The 20274-nt window shown below is 46.2% G+C and overlaps 1 protein-coding gene across 3 annotated transcripts in view; it reads left to right on the forward strand.

Moving 5' to 3' along the window:
- Positions 1–15094, forward strand: part of Gnpat (glyceronephosphate O-acyltransferase) — a 33065-nt gene extending 17971 nt beyond the window's left edge. For 2 of the 3 annotated variants that reach the window (XM_027947961.2, XM_071619821.1), the window contains exons 4-17: positions 1307–1436; positions 2099–2152; positions 4219–4346; positions 4730–4805; positions 5060–5211; positions 5330–5460; positions 6936–7159; positions 9621–9863; positions 11051–11130; positions 11862–12002; positions 13189–13288; positions 13365–13458; positions 13917–13978; positions 14836–15094. In XM_027947961.2, the coding sequence (XP_027803762.2) occupies positions 1307–1436; positions 2099–2152; positions 4219–4346; positions 4730–4805; positions 5060–5211; positions 5330–5460; positions 6936–7159; positions 9621–9863; positions 11051–11130; positions 11862–12002; positions 13189–13288; positions 13365–13458; positions 13917–13978; positions 14836–14879 (1659 nt within the window). In that variant the 3' untranslated portion in view covers positions 14880–15094. The remainder of the gene's footprint in view (positions 1–1306; positions 1437–2098; positions 2153–4218; positions 4347–4729; positions 4806–5059; positions 5212–5329; positions 5461–6935; positions 7160–9620; positions 9864–11050; positions 11131–11861; positions 12003–13188; positions 13289–13364; positions 13459–13916; positions 13979–14835) is intronic. The other variant, XM_027947962.2, reaches the window with a different exon arrangement.
- Positions 15095–20274: the final 5180 nt, after the last annotated feature.

The following is a 20274-nucleotide window of genomic DNA, read 5'->3' on the forward strand; positions in this document are numbered from 1 at the left end:
TTTGGGCCCAGGGCATATTGGCAAGCTGTGTTTTACCAATCACAAATTACCTGCCTTGATTCATTATGTTTAGATTTCAGAAAAACAGGTAACAAATTGATACCAGTGACTGTGTTTGAGTCTGTGACTTGAATATATCTGGAGTCTCAGGTGTCTCTCCCAACTATGTGATGCCCATTCTCCAGGCAGCTATACATAGAGAAACATTCCTCTTATTTTGTCCTACTCATTTATAAATCCTGCTGACACGGGCTGGGGATGTGGCTCAAGCGGTAGCGCGCTCGCCTGGCATGCGTGCGGCCCGGGTTCGATACTCAGCACCACATACCAACAAAGATATTGTGTCCGCCGAGAACTAAAAATAAATAAATAAATATTTAAAAAAAAAAATAAATAAATCCTGCTGACTGTGGTGATGCACACCTGCAATCCCAGCAACTCGAGAGACTTGAGACAGGAGGATTGCAAGTTCCTTTAGCAACTAAGTGAGACTGTGTCTCAAATAAAAAAGGGCTGGAGATTAAGCTCAGTGGCAGAGCACCCCTGAGTTAAATGCCCAGTACTGCAACAAAACAAAAACACTTATGAAAGCCCCTGTTAAATCTCTCCCAGAGAAGCCTTGCTCTCTGCTGCTGTAAGCACCCAGGCCAGGGCAACAGTTCAGGTTGGCTCTTTTCAGTCCTAGGGATTGAACCCAGGGGTACTTAACTACTGAGCCACATCTCCAGTCCTATTTTTTTATTTTGAGACAGGGTCTCACTAAGTTGTTCAGGGCCTTGCCAAGTTGCTGAGGCTGGCCTCAAACTTGCAGTCCTCCTGCCTCAGCCTCCTATGTTGCTGGAATCTTGGGCATGCACCACTGCAGCTGACTTGGGTTGGTTGTGTAAGGCAGGCTGACCTGGGTCTCACCCTCAGCTCCACCATTCATAAGGTACATGCCCATGTGATCAACAGGGAAGCAAAGATTTAGACCTTACTTACAAGTACATGTTAGAAAATCCATGTCAGATGACTGGTGTATAAAATGCCCAAATAATACATGCTTGTGATAATCGTTACTATTCTGATTCATAAAATTTATATATTTAATATTCTTGTATTGGGTGAAATTGTTTAACTAGAACTCCAAAATAATACTTAATCTGGTCAGAGCAAGTGAAGTTTGTATGTATGTAGCAAAGGCAAAAACATGGTTAGCATTACCTTTAAGCATAGACTTGTCCTCCTGATTTTTGATTTGAGGTATGATTTAAAATCATAGAGAATGTGATAACTGAAATTATTCCAAATGTAATATTTTTTCAAGCTTCAACGCGCTATCCAGGAGCACCCCGTTGTCCTGCTGCCTAGTCACCGGAGTTACATTGACTTTCTGATGCTCTCTTTTCTTTTGTACAACTACGACTTGCCTGTGCCAGTCATAGCAGCAGGAATGGGTATGTACTGATCTGCTCCTTTTTTTTTTTTTTTAACCTTATAGATTAAAATATTCACAGGAATGGTTCTAGCCCTGCTGGAGTATGGAAGGCAACGTTAACCCAGCCTCCTCTCAGGACCCAGAGTGTGACAGCCTGATGTGGGTCCTTCTCTCTTGGCTCCTTGTTCTGGGCAGATGGAGACAGGTGTGCAGGCACACAGGGCTCTTTGGTTTCAGTTTGAAGAATGTGATTGTACTACCCATGTGTAGTTACTACCTTCTGGCTTTTGTATTTGATAATATACTGATATCTCTCCCTCTAGGTAAATAAACAGGTCTAACTTTTAAAATGTATTTTTTGTGGGGCTGGGGATGTGGCTCAAGCAGTAGCGTGCTCAACCTGGCATGCGTGCATCCCGGGTTCGATCCTCAGCACCACATACAAACAAAGATGTTGTGTCCACCGAAAACTAAGAAATAAATATTAAAAAATTCTCTCTCTCTCTCTCTCTCTCTCTCTCTCTCTCTCTCTCTCTCCTCTCTCTCTTTAAAAAAATAAATAAATAAAATGTATTTTTTGTGAATAAATACATATAACATGAACTTGCCATCTTGCCTACATTGAGAGGTGTCAAGTGTACTCACTGTGTCATGCAGCCACCACATTGTCCATCTTTGCAGCATGGAAGCCATACCCACAGAACAGGACCTCTCCATCCTTCCTTCCCAGCCCAGGTACCTACTGTTCTGCTGTCTCCTCTGTGAACTTGATAGCTCTGGTGGTTCCCACAGGTGGAAGTGCCAGGGTCTCCCCTGCAGTGATGTGGTGGTGCACATCCTTTCAAGCTTCTCCCATATAGTCTGGTCAGAATGTCCCTCCTTTCTAAGGTTGAATAATATTCCTTGTGTGAATAGACATGTTAGTTTATTCCTTCACCCCAGTGGATACTTGGGTTGCTTTTCCCTTCTGCCTATTGCAGATGACACTGCTGTGGATATAGGAGGACACTTATCTGTTCAAGACCCTGCTTTCAGCTCCCAGGTGCAGTGGCCACACGTGTAACTCAGGAGACTGAGGCAGGAGGATCACATCAGAGCCTCAGATGAGACCTTGGCTCAAAATAAAAGGACTGGGGTGTAGTTCAGTGGTAATGTTCCCCTGGGTTCAACCTCTAATACTCCTCCACAAAAGAAAATTTAAAAGGCCCTGCTTTCAGGTTGGGCATGGTGGCACACTCCTGTAACCCCAATGACTTGGGAGGCTGAGGCAGGAAGATTGCAAGTTTGAGGCCAGCCTCAAGAAGGCCTTGAGCAACTCAGTAGGACCTGTCTCCAAAACAAACAAACAATCGGGGGCTGTAGCTCAGTGGCAAAGCACAGAGTGTTCAATCCCCAGAACCAAAACATACAAAAAAAAAAAAGACCTTGTATTCAATTTGTGTTAGACATATACCAAGGAGTGGAATTGCTGGATCATCTGGTAACTTTATTCGAACTTGAGGAGCTTCCACATGGCTCCACCAGGGCAGTTCAGGTTTCTCCATGTCCTGGCCTGTCCTTGTTGCTTTATGGGGTTTTGTTTTCAGTAGTGCCACTTCCAATGGGCATGGAATGAACAGCACTGTGGTTCTGACTTGCATTTCCCTGGTGAGCAATGAGGCTGAGCATCCTTTCCCATGCTTTTTAGCCATTTATGTAACTTCTTTGGAAAAGTTTCTGTTCAAGTTCATCATCCATTTTTTAATTGGGTTGTTTTAGATTGTTGTTGAGTTGTAGAGGTTCTTTACATTTTCTGCAAATCCTTTACCAGATAGATGATTTGTAAATGGTGCCTCCCATTACCTGCATTGCTCTTGATTACATCTTGGATACACAGACATTTACATTTTGATACAGTCCAATTTATTTTTCTTCTGTTCCCTTTGCTTTTGTCCCGTGCAAGACATCATTGCCAAATTTAGTGCCGTGAAGACTTTCCCCTGTGTTTTCCTTGGAATCTTACACTTCAGCTTTACCTTTAGGTCTTTGAGGCACTGAGTTAATTTCTATATATGGCTTAAAGTAAGACTTCATCTTGTGTATTGCGCTACTTTTGATACTGTATAATGTTCAGTATTATGGGTGTATAATTTAGCAGGATCATTATTACAAAGTTGTTGTATTATAACTTTATATCAGTGTTTTATTTCTGTAGAATTGATTCTTAAATGACATATCTGCCTTAGCAGTCCTACTTTTATCAGCTTCCTTTTAAGGCCACCAGGAAAGCTGGGATTTAAGTGTTCACCTTTGGTAATAAATGTAGAAAACTGTACGGTGAAAACTGCTGGGACTCAAGCACTTCCTGAGAATTTTTATCTGAATAAAGATATGAGGAAGATACTTGGAAATTAAGGAAAAAGAAGAGAAAACCTGTCTTAAAACTGCTAGTAGAGCTGCCTCTCTGTGTAATCTGTCCTGCTGGACGTAGTTGGATATTTTTACCTGCTGGGGTGGGGGTGAGAGCAGGTTGGCCTGGCTCTTCAGGTGTGAGGACAGAGGTGGCCTTGTCGTCTGGTTCAGAGCCTGGCCAAGGACCTGGACCTGGGATGTTGCTGCCGCCCTGCTGTGGCCTATTCTTGCCAGTTGGTGTCGGCACAGCACATGGAGCCTCCCAGCGACTTCTGGCTGCAGCGCCCCTTCTCTTCAGTGGTTCTGAGCTGTCCTCTCATTAACTCAGTCTCAGTGTAACTGTCCATGTCCCGTGTGTAATCTGATGGCCTCTAAGCTCAGGGCTTGAGAAAGTTTCCTTTGTTTTTCAGACTTCCTGGGAATGCGAGTGGTTGGGGAGCTGCTGAGGATGTCAGGTGCCTTTTTCATGCGGCGTACCTTTGGTGGCAACAAACTCTACTGGGCGGTGTTCTCTGAATATGTAAAGACCATGTTACGGGTAAATGCATGTGATGGCCAGGTTTTTTCAAGCTCATTTTCATTCCACTAATGTTTGTTTTGCTTTTACAAATTGTGAATTTCTAAATAGACCATTTAGCTGTTTTCCCCCTTGAGGAACATTCCAAGCCTCAGCAGTCTGTGGCTCCCTTGCCTACGTGTTGCTGTGAGCAGCATTTATTTATTTAGAGGGTTGGGAGGGCATGGGGAAAGGAATCAAAAGAAGGACCTATGGGGCTGGGGATAGAGCTCAGTGGTAGAGCGTGTGTCTAGCATGCGCCAAGGGCCCTGGGTTCCGTCCCCAGTTCCAGGAAAAAAAAAAAGGTGTCATTTTGAGAGTAGGCAATGGGTTTGGTGTCTTGTTTGTTTGTTTTCTCTTTAAAGAATGGTTATGCTCCTGTTGAATTTTTCCTCGAAGGGACCAGGAGCCGCTCTGCCAAGACACTGACTCCTAAATTTGGTAGGTCACTTATAAATTAGAAAAGTACAGACCCAAGGGATTTAGATGTGACTTTCTGATCACTGCTAAATAGAACTTGATACTTTTAAAATTTTTAGACAAGATAATTGTTTCTTTGTAAGTGTAACTGTTTCTATAAGTGGAAAGGTTCCTGGGCTTAGGATATGTGCACACTTTTGCTGTCTTCTTATTTATGCCTCTGTGTGCTCTACTCCCCAGTGTGAATGAGAAAACATTTTCCTCTATGTTTACAGGTCTCCTGAACATTGTGATGGAGCCATTTTTTAAAAGAGAAGTTTTTGACACCTACCTTGTCCCAATTAGCATCAGTTACGATAAGATATTGGAAGAAACTCTTTATGCATATGAACTTCTAGGAGTCCCAAAGCCAAAAGAATCTACAACTGTACGTGAGGATGGCCCGACTTGATTTTCATCGAATAGAGAGAATATCCCAATTTATACGTGTTCTGACTTTATAAGTATACTCCTTTTTTTTTCTTTCCCCATTATGATGCTACTAGGGGTTGTTGAAAGCCAGAAAGATTCTCTCTGAAAATTTTGGAAGCATCCACGTGTACTTTGGAGACCCTGTGTCGCTTCGATCTCTGGCAGCTGGGAGGATGAGTCGGAGCCCGTATAACTTGGTTCCAAGGTGCAAGGCCTGTTTTGATACCTGATGCAGAGAGGAGGGTTAAACCTAGCAGTGTGAATCGAGATCTGGGCTGATGGCCTCCAAGCCTAAACTGTGGTTTACCTGAGAGCACACAGCATATCACCAGGGAAGCTGTGCTGCTTCGTTTTCTTTCTTCCTTTTTTATTAAAACTGTTAATTTATTTACTTATCATAATTTTTATCGGTGCATTATAATTCTACATATTGACGGGATTCATTATGCTACATTCATACAGGTATAGGTTATAATTCAATCAATCTCCTTCCCGTCATTTCGTTTTTGTCATTGGAAGGCTTCAGTGAAGATGATCTGTGCTTGCTAACAGTTGATTCTCTGCAGGATACATGTGTCAGACATGCAATCAGACACAATCGCCTTCTTAGGGGAACTCTCTCAACATTAGGAAGAAGAGTGCTGCTGTTAACAAGTGCACTGTAGGAGCCATTGAGCCTGCTGGAGTCCAGCCAGCATGTGTCCTGAGCACTGGTTTGATTCCAGAAAAGAGTGTGTGGTAGCCATGCATGGGACTGAGCCCCTGTTCCCAAGAAAGCATATTAGGTCCTTGAGGAGGCAGAGTTCCCCAGTGGGGCTGTGCCTCTCCAGTAGCTGCATTGTCACCTCAAGTGTCTATGGGCTTCCTGCTGCCACCCATTCTTTAGACCTCACGTTGGCCAGCTGGCCTATACAGAGGACCCTTACTGGCGTAGTTTTCATCAAGCCCCTTGTGTGGCTGCTGTTAGGCCCTGCGTATCTCTTTTGGCTCCACCCTGTCCTCTTAGGCCTCGTGTACACTTGCAGTGATCCGAGCATGACAGAGATCCCAGATGAGGATGGGGTCCTCGCAGGCACTCAAGTTCTCAGACTGAGCAGCCTGTCCGGTGAAGATGTTAGCCTGACAGGGGTGGTGTACAGTAGAGATGTTCATGGTGCTAGGATTCTGCAGAGATGGCCATTCATTTTACAGGGAGATATTGGTTTTCACAGAAGTGATATGAACTATTTAAAAATCAGCAAAAGTCTCCCCGCTGGAATTAGGATTTTAGAGTAGTTCCTGCTGGGTACAGTGTTGCGTACCTGTAATCTCAGCAGCTTGGGAGGCTGAGACAGGAGTATCGTGAGTTCAAAGCCAGCCTCAGCAAAAGCAAGGTGCTAAGCAACTCAGTGAGACTCTGTCTCAAAATGAAATATAAAAAAGAGCTGGAGAATGTGGCTCAGTGGTTAAGCACCCCTGAGTTCAATTCCCAGTACCAAAAAAAAAAAAAAGTATTTCTTTTGTTTCAAGAGCATGTCCTGGAAATGTCTGGGCAGATTACATTGTGGTAAAGCAAGGAACACTTCTTGCTGGTGGCCTGAGGAATTTGGTTGGCAGTAGCATGAGCAGCCTTCCGAGGGGTCCTCCCACTCTGTGAGTGTGGGTAGCAAATCTGCCATGTGTTCTGTCCCTTCCTTCTAGATATATCCCGCAGAAACAGTCTGAGGACATGCATGCTTTTGTCACTGAAGTTGCCTTCAAAATGCAGCTTTTGCAAATTGAAAACCTTGTTCTGAGCCCTTGGAGCTTGGCAGTTGCTGTTCTGCTTCAGAACCGGCCATGTATGGACTTCGATGCCCTGGTGGAGAAGACTCTGTGGCTGAAGGGCTTGGCCCAGATGTTCGGAGGGCTCCTCCTGTGGCCTGGTATGTGGTGTGGAGGCTCGCCTTTCACTCTTAATTTGGGAATGAATTCTAGATGTGAGAAACCTGCGTGAGAGCTGAGCTAAACATCCTTCAGAGAAAAGGACCCTTGTCTGTTTTTACCCCTCAAGGACTGGAACCCAGCATGTTGGCCCTCGAGTATAAGCATTTTCATGTCATGTCCCCCTGAGACTATAAACACCTGAGGACTGGACCATTGTCCCTTTGTACCCATCAGAGTGGAGACTAGGGACAGGAGTCCTTTCTTCTCTCAGATGACCTCATGTTAGCATCCCATTTTCCTTGTGGGTGGCACACTCTGAAGGGCTGGCCTCATCCAGCTTTACGCAGTTCTCAGATGAAAACAGCTTGGCAAAAATCTTGTCCATGTTTTGAATGCTGTGCTGGAAATCGGGGGTGTATGTAACAAGAATTAGTGGAAGTTGTTTCAGTCTGTTTGATTTAAGATTATATAGATGGCAGATGGAATTGCAGTCCTTTCTCAATCAGGTAATTGTTTCTAGTTAACTGCCTATGTACATTCACCATGCCGACGTCAGATGTGTGAACAAGCAGTAGGGTCAGTGAGCTGTGGACGCACTGTTGAGAATGCCTGAGAATACCATGGGTGAAGGGAGACTTCACAGAGTGACTCTGCAGCCCCTCGACAGGAGAGGAGCTCCTCAGAGAGTGGTGCCTGGTCCATGCAGGAATAGCAAATGCAAAACGGTGACCTGGTGACCTGCATCAGCATCTGGTGACCTGCATGTTAGAAAGCTGCCGCTGGGTGGGGTGAACAGAAGAAAAGGCTGTAGGTGGCAGCTAGATTGCCTCAGCCTGTGGGCCTCAGATCTGGACTGAAACCTCTCAGCTACAGAAAGCCATAATGGATGTAAGCAGTAAGACAGAGTGGCCTTTAGAAAACACCCGGCTACCAGCTCTAAAGATGGACCTCCATGGAAGAGACTGGAGACAGGTTAGGAGGCTCCTGTGCCCAGCTGAGAAGTGAGGACACCCAGTCCCAGTGGTGGCTGAGCTGGCGCACAGCAAAGAGGAGTCCAGGAGGAATTCCTAACAAGAGCCAGGCAGTCCAGTGAGGAAAGAGGGAGGTGACATCTGTCTTAGCATTGTGATGGTCTGGTAGGAGGTGGGGGACATGTAAATTATGACACAAGGTAGCAAGTATTTGGTGTTGTGAGTGGGCCAGGTAAAGTGTTGACCTATAACTATGTGCCCTGGGGACATGTGAATACATACACACCGGTCTCTCTAAGGTGTCTTGCTTTTTGAAGACAGGATAAGTATGTGACTGCATAAGAGTACCTGTGGCTGGCTGACACTGCACCACCCTGGTTATTACAGAGTCTGTCACATCCAAGTGACTGAGGCCAGAGCAACTGTGCTTCCTAATTTTAGAGCATACGTTCAGTTCCTTTGTTCTTTTTTACTCAAATTATCACACAGTCCTAAGCATTCTCGTATCTAGAGCCTGCATTTATTTACTTACTTACTTACTTACTTATTTATTTCAAGTGCTGGGGATTGAACCCAGGGCCTTTTGCATGCCAATCAAGCACTGGGCCACTGAGCTGCATCTCCAGTTCTCTGGAGCTTTTTATATCATTTCCTACATACCATTAACTTAAGCAAGCTGAGAGGACAAGCTGATCAAGAATGAGTGTGATTGAGGCCACTGAAGGGAACCGAGTTCAGAGTCTTGGAATGAGCAGCCATATCTATGCAGTCCACGTACCATCCAGGAATGGGCCTTTACTCTGAGACCTTGTGTTCATTCCCTGGTTATAAGCCACACCCCTCATTTGTCCCTCCCCTGCAGCGTCAGCAGAACCTAACACCCAGCTCTCTGGCTGAGGTTCATAGTAAAACAAGTGCCCTTGCTGTTAAACATCACCATCTCTGCATTCTGCTTCTGTGACTACCTGTTGGCCATGTTCAAGCCCAAGGTAGTGTCGGGTGATGAGCTACAGGAACCATGGTTGCTCTGTCTCTCTAATGATGCTAGATGTGGGGAAGAGACACATGTCTCTCTGTGCTCTGAGACGTGGTGCTAGGAGCTGGGTGGGTTGTAAGAAGTATGTTTAATGTACTCATGCACCAATCACAGACCTTTGTGTCTTAGTATTGTTAAATCCGTGTGCGTGTGATTTTTCCAGTCATGTAACTTGCTCTTGCAAATGTTTTGTGCCCTTGGTTCCTGAGGTAGACAGCAGGTGTTGATTTTCAGATTGGGAACTGATGTGTACTTCAGAATGGCTGACAGTCTTAGGGTAGACGGTGTTATGTACATGTCCCGAAAGATTCCATACATGAAGTCTTCTTTCCACTGTCCTTCATTGACCTTGACCGCAGCTGGTAAGAGAGTAGCCCAGCCTCTGCCTCTGCTCTCAGGCCAGGCCTGCCCTGCAGACCCTGTCTCATTTACACATGTTGTCTTTGTGTGCAGATAATGAGCCTGCTGAGGAAGTTGTCCAGTCCAGCATTCTTCTGCATTCCAACCTTGCCAGCCTCGTTAAAGACCAGGTGATTCTGAACGTGGACTCCGGAGACTCGGAAGTGGTCGATGGACTCATTTTCCAGCATATCACTCTGCTTATGTGCTCAGCTTATAGGAACCAGTTGCTCAACATTTTTGTCCGTCCTTCCTTAGTAGCTGTAGCCTTGCAGATGACACCTGGGTTCAGGAAAGGTAACTTTCAGGAACGTGTCCTTGAACTTCAGAAGAAGCCTAGCGTTGCAGTTCCATAGAGGGAGCAATAGTGCACAGCAAGGACACCACTGGCAGGGCGCAGGGCCTTCACCCTCAGAAGTTAGCTTTGCTCCTGAAACACGTTATCATCTATCTTAGAGTCCTAGAATTGGAGGGCACAGTAGCATGTACCCATCTGTAGTCCCAGCTGCTCAGGAGACTGAGACCCACCTGGGCAATACAGCAAGACCCCACCTCCAAAAAAAGAAAGAAAGAAAAACTTAGAATTGGAAGGACCTAGAAATTGCCTAACCTAAACATCTTCTACTATAAGCGAGAATTAGGCCTACAGAGTTGCGTGATTGCTCAGAGAAGGCTCTGCATGTGAGCACACTTGCCCCATGTCCTGGTCTGTTCTGTTCTGCTGTGACAGGCCCTTGTCCAACAGAACACCAGCGCAGTAGCGTGCACATTGCACTGAGGAGCAGGGAAGTGAGTCAGGCACAGCTCATATTGGCAGGAGCTTATAGTCCAGGCCATGGTCTCTACCTGGGTCTGCATGAGGATCCCTGGGGGAGCCCCACATCAGAGCCGCCTGCAGTGGGCCTAGAGTTGGGGTTCCATTGGTGATTTCTTTCTTTTTTTTTTTTTTTTTCTTTTTTTCCCTTCACAGGGAAGAGACCACAGGTATAGTAAAGATGCAGGACTATGAGTGTCGAGGGAAGCTAGGAAATCAGTTCCTCTCCCCCATGGGGACTTTGGCATAGGGGAAGTGATGTCCCAGGCTTCTAAGGACTGTGGTATCTTCCTTGTTACCTGACTGACTTATTAGAAGCTTGTTTGTATTTTAGCACATTAAAACTGTGCTAGACTAGTTTACTCTGCAGGTGAAGTTGTGGTTGATTCTGGCTTCCCACAGGGGACTTAATTCTTTCCTATTATATGCATAAAAATGCACCTTTGGGGGCTGGGGCTATAGCTCATTGGTAGAGCACTTGCCTTGCATGTGTGAGGCACTGAGTTTGATTCTCATTACCACATATAAAAGTAAAGATCCATTGACAACTGAAAACATTTTTAAAAATGCGCCTTTGAAGGACTGCATTTTGGGGTTTCATGGACTTCCTGATACTCCCTGAAAGTTTAAAAAGCAGCATGGTGATCTTATGTAACAAATTTATTTACAGAGGATGTCTACAGCTGCTTCCGCTTCCTCCGTGACATGTTTTCAGATGAGTTCATCTTCCTTCCGGGAAGCACACTGAGGGTAAGTCTGCACACAGCAGGAGAGCAGGCGTGCACGCATGAGTTCTGCAAGCAGGCAGGCACATTCTCAGGCAACATGGTGAGAAACGCAGGCGCTCACGGTCCAGCAGACCCAGAGCTGCACAGCAGATGGTGATGAGTAGTGAATAACCTAGGGATTCTTTGTGAGGAGGGTCCCTTCTGGAGCCACTAGTGCAGCTCTGTAAATGGCTGTTCCAGTAGATGTTTGTAAGTCTACACACGCCTTTCTGCTCACAACATGTTGGAATGAGTCCGGCAGGAAGGTGCCTCAGCCTGGAGAGGAGCAGTAGGTGGCCTTGCTGGCAGTGTGGGCAGTTCAGCAAGTGGGCCTGCTAGTTCTCTGGTGTAGGCAGTGGTAGAACACACACAGATGGTGCAGGCTTTGGTTGCTGTGCTAAGGAGAGCAAGCTTCGTTTTATTCTGTGGGACTTGAGAGCAAGCATGCCAGCAAGCTTTGAGTGTGAGCACAACTCTTAAGTGTCTTTGGGACTCTTCGCACACACTTGCTAGTTAGATTAAGGAGTGTGGCTGCGCACAGTGAAAGAAAGTCTGTCCGCCCAGTGGTTTTCTTGTGCTGCTGTGGAGCTTCCAGGTGGTCCTGGGAGGCTGTGACTAGCTGGTGTCATGGCTGAGGGCTCATGTGTGTTGAGATGCCTATTCCCATGAACCTGAATTCCCAGATACATTCTGGCTTCCCCTTTTCCCTTCCAGGACTTCGAAGAAGGTTGTTACCTGCTTTGTAAAAGTGAGACCATTCAGTTGACTTTAAGGGACATCCTTGTCACAGAGAAAGGAAAGACTGTGTTAGAATTTCTAGTAGGACTCTTTAAACCTTTTGTGGAATGTTATCAGGTATGTAAATTTGGCAAGTTCTTCTTTATGACCCTGATATCAAATTAAAAGATTTTTCCACTCCACACGTATTATTTGCTCTGGTGGTCCAGGATTTTTCCCAGTGAATGAAGTTACCTCCCAGGTGTCTAGAGGAGGAGGAGAAGGCCTGGTCCATCACAGAACCAAAAGAAAGACAGCTTAGTGAGACCTAGAGCACAGTCTTCGTGTAACCATAGTTTTACCCAAACACTGTTGTCATGCTGTGTCTTGTGTCTTTTGGTCTTAGTGTGTAGCAAAATGTTTTACACATAATAAGCACTTAGTGAATGCAAGACCCAAGATCAGAATGATGCATAGAGTCAATCATTTATGTTACTCAAAGTTGGAAGGGAAAGAAAAAGTTCAAGTGCAGGTATCTAAAGAGCTTGTCAGAGCTCTCAGTGGACACCCAGTAGGAACGGTCAGGGCTCAGGAGAGAGGGAGTTGGAAATGCAAACCCAGGAGCCCTGCGTATTGGAGAGAAGAAGCCTCAGGCTGGGCTCAGTGTGTGCCCTGCCCAGAGGCACCAGACCTGCTTCCTGGCACAGGGATGCTTGTGGCACGTGAGGTGACACCACCAGCCTCCTTGCACAAAGCTTCACACTTGGTGCTTGATCAGTGTCCTTTCTACCCTTTCTATAGTAGAAGTCATCCAATGTTTTAGGACCTAGCACATTGTTGGGTTTATTTAATGAAAAAGACAAAGTTATAAACATCTGGCTCCTGTTTTCTCAAGTAGCATGAAATACAAAGCTGGTAGTAGTTAACTTGCAAACCGACTAAAATGCCAAAGTAATGTTTAATAAATATTGATATTATTACAAACCATTGTATTCTAATTGTAAACATGAACTGAAGCTGGGCTGGGGCTGTGGTCAGTGCAGAGCACCTGCCTAGCATGTGCAAGGCACTGGGTTCAATTCTCAGTACTGCACGTAAATGAATAAAATAAATGTCCTCTGACAACTTAGGAAAAAAAAAATGAACTGAAGCTTAGAAGAGATGTCCTAAAAGTTCTCCCATGTTTCTCGGGCTCCACCTTAATGGGTCTGCATTCTGCTCCACTGGGAGGTGCCACTCTTTAAGAAGGTGGTGAAAGTCATTGAGGGTTCTCCTGTGTTTGGCCACCCTTTCTCTCTGTTCCTCATTGTCCTCTTAAAATCAGATCATTTGCAAGTACCTCTTACATGAAGAAGAAGAGCGCTTTACTGAGAAGCAGTACTTGGCTGCAGTGAGGAAGTTCACATGTCAGCTTCTTGATCAAGGTCAGTCACTCTGGTGGGGAGGGGGCTTTTATTACTGGAGAGTAAGGGGTCTACCAGCTCTTCCTCCTTCGCCTAGGTGCCTCTCAGTGTTATGATGTGCTATCTTCCGACGTGCAGAAAAATGCCTTAGCAGCCTTTGTGAGACTTGGCGTGGTAGAGAAAAAGAAGATGTAAGTACTACGCACAGTTCCATGGGTGCTAAAGGGGCAAGGGCCACAAATGACACTGAGCAAAAGCCCAGGCATGGGAGTGTGCCGTCTGGTAAGTGTTAGAATGTTCTTCACTTACCCAGCCCCTCCCGAATGAAGTCAGTATGCATCCCCAGGAAATCTGTGGTTATGAATAAAAATGCCACTGGAGCAAAGGAAGGAGGTAGGGTAGGCCAGTCTGTGGAAGATTTTTGGAGAATGTAATGTGGGTGGTACATGGATGGATGGGTGGAGAGACAGACATTTGCGAAAGCTTAAACTCATGGTCACGTGTCTGGTGTGGTCCAAAGAAGGAAGGGTGAAGCCAGGAGGGAGGGCGGGCCAAAGGCCTTCCAGCCACTGTACACTGGCCCAAAGCAGCACTGTTGGGAGGCCGTCACCTTGATGTGTGCAGTGACAAAGCTTATTCCTTTCTTTAGAAACAATGAAAACATATTTAGTGTGAATGAACCTGCCACAACCAAATTAGAAGGAATGCTCAGTAAGTACGGTTTAATAAACATGAAGAACTTCCGCATTGTTTTATCAGTGTTTTTTCCCATGCTGGAGCTGGAGCTGGACCTCACACATGCTACGCAGGTGGGGGTAAAGATCAGTGGTGGAGCACTGGCCTGGCCATTCCCTCTACCACCAGAGACAGAGAGAGGAAAAGACACAGCGCAGCCCAGGAAATGCAGGCCATTTGTTCTTGTAAGAGTCAGGAGAGTCAAGCGTGAACAGAGAAATGGCCAGAAGAGTCGAGAAACTTCCTGCAGGGATGTTGGGATGATATTAGAAGGGGGGTATCGACATTTAAGGAAATGACGATCTGTTAGTTGTGTTGAATGAGCACTATGTCATTGATACTCTTACAAGGGGCGTTTTTGTACCTAAGCCCAGCTCAGGGCATTGGTCAGGGCTGCATGGAGGGTCCCTCGGTGGCATTTGCCTAAGCCAGGAAAACCAGGATTGGGCGTATGGAGGAAGGAGGGGTGGAGGGGCTGTGAGACCTCTTGTAGGAGTGTGGTGAGCACCACCCCTCTTCTGTTCACAGAACAGGTAGCCTTGGAACTCAGTTTCAAATGTGGTAAGGAGGGTGTAGAGCTAAAGCACTCACACGCACCTCATCTGCGAGGACGACAATCAGTTTATTAATAGTGGGGACCAGTGGCCAGCTCTTGCATCTGGCCCTGCCACACTGGCCACACCTCCTGCAGAGGGGACTGGCACCCCATTGATGCACTTGGCCTGTACAGCTCTGCACAGTGTTGGGTATCCCTGTTGGGCAGTAGCTTAAGACACAGTTGTATGAGAAAGGGCAAAGTCCGTGTCATTTCACGAGCTCTTTGTTTATATCAGGTTGTAAGACACCGATAGGAAAACCAACAGCTGCAAGACTTTAATGGTCATCACACAGTTATTGTTGTAAAGGACTACTACCAACATGGGTGTAAAGGAAGACACACCTCATGCTCCACAAGACTTTACGAGTAGAGACTCCGTGGAAAGGAAGAAATGATCAGTGTAAGCAGTCAGTGTAATCTTCCCCGCCACACGGTTAAAAGGCATTTGTAAATCTAGCTCTGCTTGTGTTTAAAATAAACGTCTTTTGAAAACATGTTTGGGAAAGCAAAGTTCAGCTTCTATGTCACAAACACTTCTTAGTCCCCACATGTGCTCAGTTTTACATTGCCTTCTGGGTTGAAGCACCATATTGACATCAAAGGCTCTGGCTATTAGAAGAAAACTGTGAAGAAGGTGTGTCAGCTGAATGTCCCTAGTCCAGAAATCTGAAGTTTCTTGAGCACCAACCTAACACCAAGAGAATTCCAAACCTGACCTCATAGGAGGAGTTGTAGTCAAAACACAGGTGACACTAAAAACCGTGGTGAAATTGCCTCAGGCAAGGATGTCAGGTACACATGGAACATAAAGGCAGTTCGCATTTAGACTTGGGGCAGTCTGCATGACCTCTCGTCAGGAGTAACACTTCCGGTTCCACATACTGTAGTGAAGGGACACTCAGCCTCCGTCTTACTGCTTGCTTTAGTTCCAGTTGCCTCAAATATGTACAGTGGTCACAATCATAGAGAATAAGTTGGCTAGCTTACTTTAAACTTTACTACCCAGAGCCTTAACAAAATGAATGAGTCAAAGCTACATGCAACTAAGAGATACTGTGTGAGGAAGCTTGGAGTACTGTGGCTGAGCACTGGGACCTTGGCAGGTGGCCACTCTGAGGTGACTTGTAGGTTGAGTTGTTGAACAGTAGTCAGCTCTCCAAGGTGCTGGGTTTTGAGGATAGACGGGGAGAGTAGAATGGCGTGTGCAGAGAGAATAGGGAGTGGATAGTCCTGGGGAGGTTCTGGAGGACCTAAAAGAAGATCGGGGGACTAGAGTGAGTCCTGGATAGTGAAATTCAAGAGAAAGATGCTTTGTCAGCTCAGGCTTCTGGAACAGGATGCCATGAACTGGGTGGCTTCAACACAGACATTTCTTGTAGTTTTCCAGACTGAGGTCCAAGGTCAAGATGCTAACAGTGCATGTCCATTCTGAGGCCTCCCTCAGCGGCCATCTCCTTATGTGTTTGAATGAGCTAATGAGATCACTAAGGCCACCATGAGGGCCTCAGCCTCCCAACCACATCTAATTTTAACCACCCCCCAGTATAGGCACCTTCGTCTGAGCTTCATCGTGCAAAGTGGGGGGATACAGTTCAGTCAGCAGCAGCAGGGTCAACTCTAAGACATTTGGGTTGGAAGTGCCAAGGAAAACCACTGGAAAGCTCAAAATAAGGTGTAGTACTCCCTGCGACCAAGTTCCCCTGTGACGTGCACATATTCCCAGCAGCCAGGCTGCTTCTGCTTCCTCATTGGAGGTCCCTTATACCAGGCCACGCACTAGTGTGGAGCCAACTCAGCAGTGCCTGGCTGATGACGTCTTGGTGCACGGCCAGGTGGCACCAAGCTGCTGCCTTCAGGGAGCACGGGCGCCAGTGCTGCAGGAGTGCTGGGACCCAGGCTGGTCATTGCCATGGAGACTGTGCAGTGGAAAAGTCCCCGATGCCAAATTTGATTACCTGCTTTTTTCCATGACACTTGGACAGGTGCATGTTGAAGACTCAGATGATCTTTGCTTACTTTTAGGCCACTTTGTGAACAGGTTTGGATGAAGCCTTGAGTTTTGGGTCCAAGTAGCTAGGTTTTTCTCCTAGTGAGCTTTGGCATTAGAGCCAGGCAAGCAATCAATGGCAGAGGTAGGGACTTGCAGTGAAAAGAGATGAGGCTTTGAGCTTCCAGCAGATGGTCTGGAGGACTCACTCACTGTCATCCAGCACAAGACACTCCAAGTAAAAGCCTTCCCTAAGACTAGCTGCTTCTAGCACCCATATGCATGCCTGCATACACCCACAGCCAAGCCCAGAGCTGACCCTCGGCCCCTCTCCTGCCTCCTTCTATACACTCTGGAGCTGCCACTGCTTTGAAGTAAGGCCCCAAGCACCTGGCTTTCCAAGATTATCTCCCATTCACGCTACAGCATGATGTAGTCACCGAGAAAGCACAGTCTGGAGCTGGACCAAGTTCAAAACAATTCTGCCACATATAGAAGCTTAGCCTACAATGTTACATTGAAAATATCCTAACTGAAGATACTCACTGAGTGCACCCCATCTGCTGACCACCTTGGCAGCACATTGCCTTGCAGTGTTGGTGTGACCCCTCGAGATTGTGGGGCTGGCTGGAGCTGTGCACACACAGCATAGTGAGAGGATACCACTGCATAGCCCTAGCCTTGGAAAAGATGAAAGTTCAAAACAGTACCACCCTCAAGTGAAAAGGGGAGCCATCCAAAGATGGAGGTGATGTGCACAAGCCTTGTGTGGCCGTGTAAGGTCAACTGAAACTCTCAGAGCCTCTGCCTCACAGGGGGACACAGTGGTGTGTGCCTGAAGTCCCACCTACTCAGGTGGCTGAGGCAAGAGGATCGAAAGTTCCAGGCCAGCATCAGCAATTTAGTGAGGCCCTGTCTCAAAGTAAAAAAAAAAAAAAGGGCTGGCCATAAAGTGTCCCTGCATTCAAAACAAAAAAAAAAGGGGGCTGGGGTTGTGGCTCAGAGGTAAAGCACTTGCCTAGCATGTGTGAGGCACTGGGTTCGATCCTCAGGATCACATAAAAAATAAATAAAAGATATTGTATCAACCTATAACTAAAAAAAAAAAAATATTAAAAAAATCCCTGATGTCAGGTTTCAGTTTTCATACAAATAATTAGGAAGTTGTCACAATATTGAATCATTAATTTCCTCACTGATTTGAAATGCCACTTTAGTACTAAGTCCATGCAAGAAGTAGCTGATGGCAACATTTGAAAGAGATGCCCACTCCCCCACTGTGTTAACCTTCTGCCACCGTGTCAGACACCGAGACAATTCACGAGGAGGAGAGGTTTGTTCAGGCTCGTGGTTTCAGCAGTTTCTGTCCACACTGCTGGCCTCCTGGTGGCCAGGAAGCAAAGAGAGGAGGGACTGAGGTCCCAAAGGTTCCTTCAGGGGCATGTCCCTAGTAGCCTAACCTCTGCTCACCAGGCCTCCTTGCAAAGGCTCCACCACCTGCCAGTAGCACCACAGGCTGGGGACCAGGCCTTCAGGGGATGCTTATGGTCCAAACCATAACACCCACCCAGGCAGCTGCTGTCCTTCCAGAAGACAGCAGACATGTTCTGGAGAGACCAATAATAAAAGTTGTCTGTCTGAAGACCAGGCCCCACAGTAAAAGGAAGCAATGCAAGAACATGTCCCAGCCCTGAAGGTGCACATCTATTGAAAGGTCTGCTAGGGACCCAGAATGAGGACTAGAAAGCCACTCCACCTGACACTTCAGGACTTTCACAGAGACATGTTAAAAACTTTTCAAGAAAGCAAATAGTTGTTCAGGAAATGGAATGAATCTGACTTGAAAGCAACTTTAGAAACTAGAAGACCATAGAGTAATGCTTTTCAAGATGATCCTAAGGGGAAATTATTTCCAACCTAGGATTCTATATCCAGCTTAACTATGAGAGAACCAAGAGAGTAGAAAAATATTTTTAAACATTCAGGGTCTAAAATATTAATTTTCTCCACATCTGTAAAGATGGGCCTAACTAAAATGGAAAACCAGTGGAAAGAGATGTTGTCTAAAGCGGGGAGTCTAACAGAAAAAGGAGAGAATTGTCCAGGTAACAGGAAAGAGAGATTCCAGGTTGAACCATGCAGCAGACCTAAAGCAGGTCAGAGTTTGATAACTGAGAAAAAACATGATCAAAGTTGAAGGTGACATTAAAATTACTTTTTGCCCCACATTGAATGCTTCCACTCTCTGGTGGGAGGATGAAGGGAAGCAGGAGGGGGAAGAGTCCTGCTTTCCATCATGGCCCAGCTGAACTCAGAAGGAGGCAGGTGTCTGGGGGAGATCCTGGCAGTGCTGCTGAGCCAACAGAGGGGCTGCTCCAAAGTAACTGGAAAATGCAAAATTATAGTTTATCACTCTGGTTGAAGACCAAGCCATCACAGGAAAACAAAAGCAAACAAAAACCCCTCCAGTAAGGTACAGCTATAGCATTGATGTGAGATAATGTCTTAAAAAATACTGAGTTGTATGGGCTGGGGTTGTGGCTCAGTGGCAGAGTGCTTGCCTCGCACTTGTGAGGCACTGGGTTCGATCCTCAGCACCACATAAAAATAAATAAATAAAATAAAAATATTTTTAAAACACTGAATTGTAGGGCTGGGGATATAGCTCAGTTGGTATAATGCTTGCCTCACATGCACAAGGCCCTGGGTTCAATCCCCAGCACCACACACACACACACAACAAAACCTGAATTGTAGCTGGGTATGCATGCCTATAATTTATGCAGCTTGAGAGGCTGAGGCAGGAGGATCTTAAGTTCAAAGCCAGTCTCAGCAATTTAGCTGGGCCCCAAGTAACTCAGTGAGACCCTGTCTCTAAATAAAATACCAAAAGGACTGGGGATATGGCTGAGTTGCTAAATGGCTAGTGCCCCTGGATTCACTTCCCAGTACCCCCACCTCACCTCACCAAAAAAATACTGAATTGTAGCTAGGCGTGGTGGCACATGCCTATTATCCCAGCAGCTCAGAAGCTGAGGCAGGAAGACGGCAAATTCAAAACCAACCTGGGCAACTTGGCAAGATTCTATCTCAAAAATTAAAAGGGCTGGGATATAGCTCAGTGGTAAAGTGGCCCTGGGTTTGATCCCCAGTACCAAAAAACAAAACTGAATTGTTATGTGAATGAAAGCAAGATGCTGAGCTGCTTGCACAGTATAATCCAATTTTAGGGAAAACACACGTGGAACTCTTGCCAAGGGCCACCTCCTCTTGGGAGTGGGGTTTCTGGACACGTGGATCTCTTACCAAGGACCACCTCTTGGGAGTGGGTTTCTGGAGGCTTTGTCAGAGATGCCGGCTTGGAATCCCACACCTGCATGGATATACCCTTCTAGGAAGCCTCCTCAGTAAGCAGCCTCTTTGCAGGACAATCGCACTGTTGAAGGGCTTGCTCCTGGCATGGCCTTCTTTTTACTTTGCAGGTCCACCTCTCCTTCATTCTCCAAGGACCAGCTCAAATGTCAGGGCCCCATGAGAATTTCCCACTCAGACTTACACTTCCCCTCGCCTCCTCAGCATCCCCCTGCACACAGCTAAGCATCTCACTTTCTTTTCCAGTCTTTAGGGCCCTCTCCACCCTCAGTTATCACAAAGCATAGCATTCAATTCTTTTAAATGTGGGTGTCC

Source organism: Marmota flaviventris, chromosome 12 (assembly GCF_047511675.1).
Source record: "Marmota flaviventris isolate mMarFla1 chromosome 12, mMarFla1.hap1, whole genome shotgun sequence".
Classification (NCBI taxonomy): Eukaryota; Metazoa; Chordata; class Mammalia; order Rodentia; family Sciuridae; genus Marmota; species Marmota flaviventris.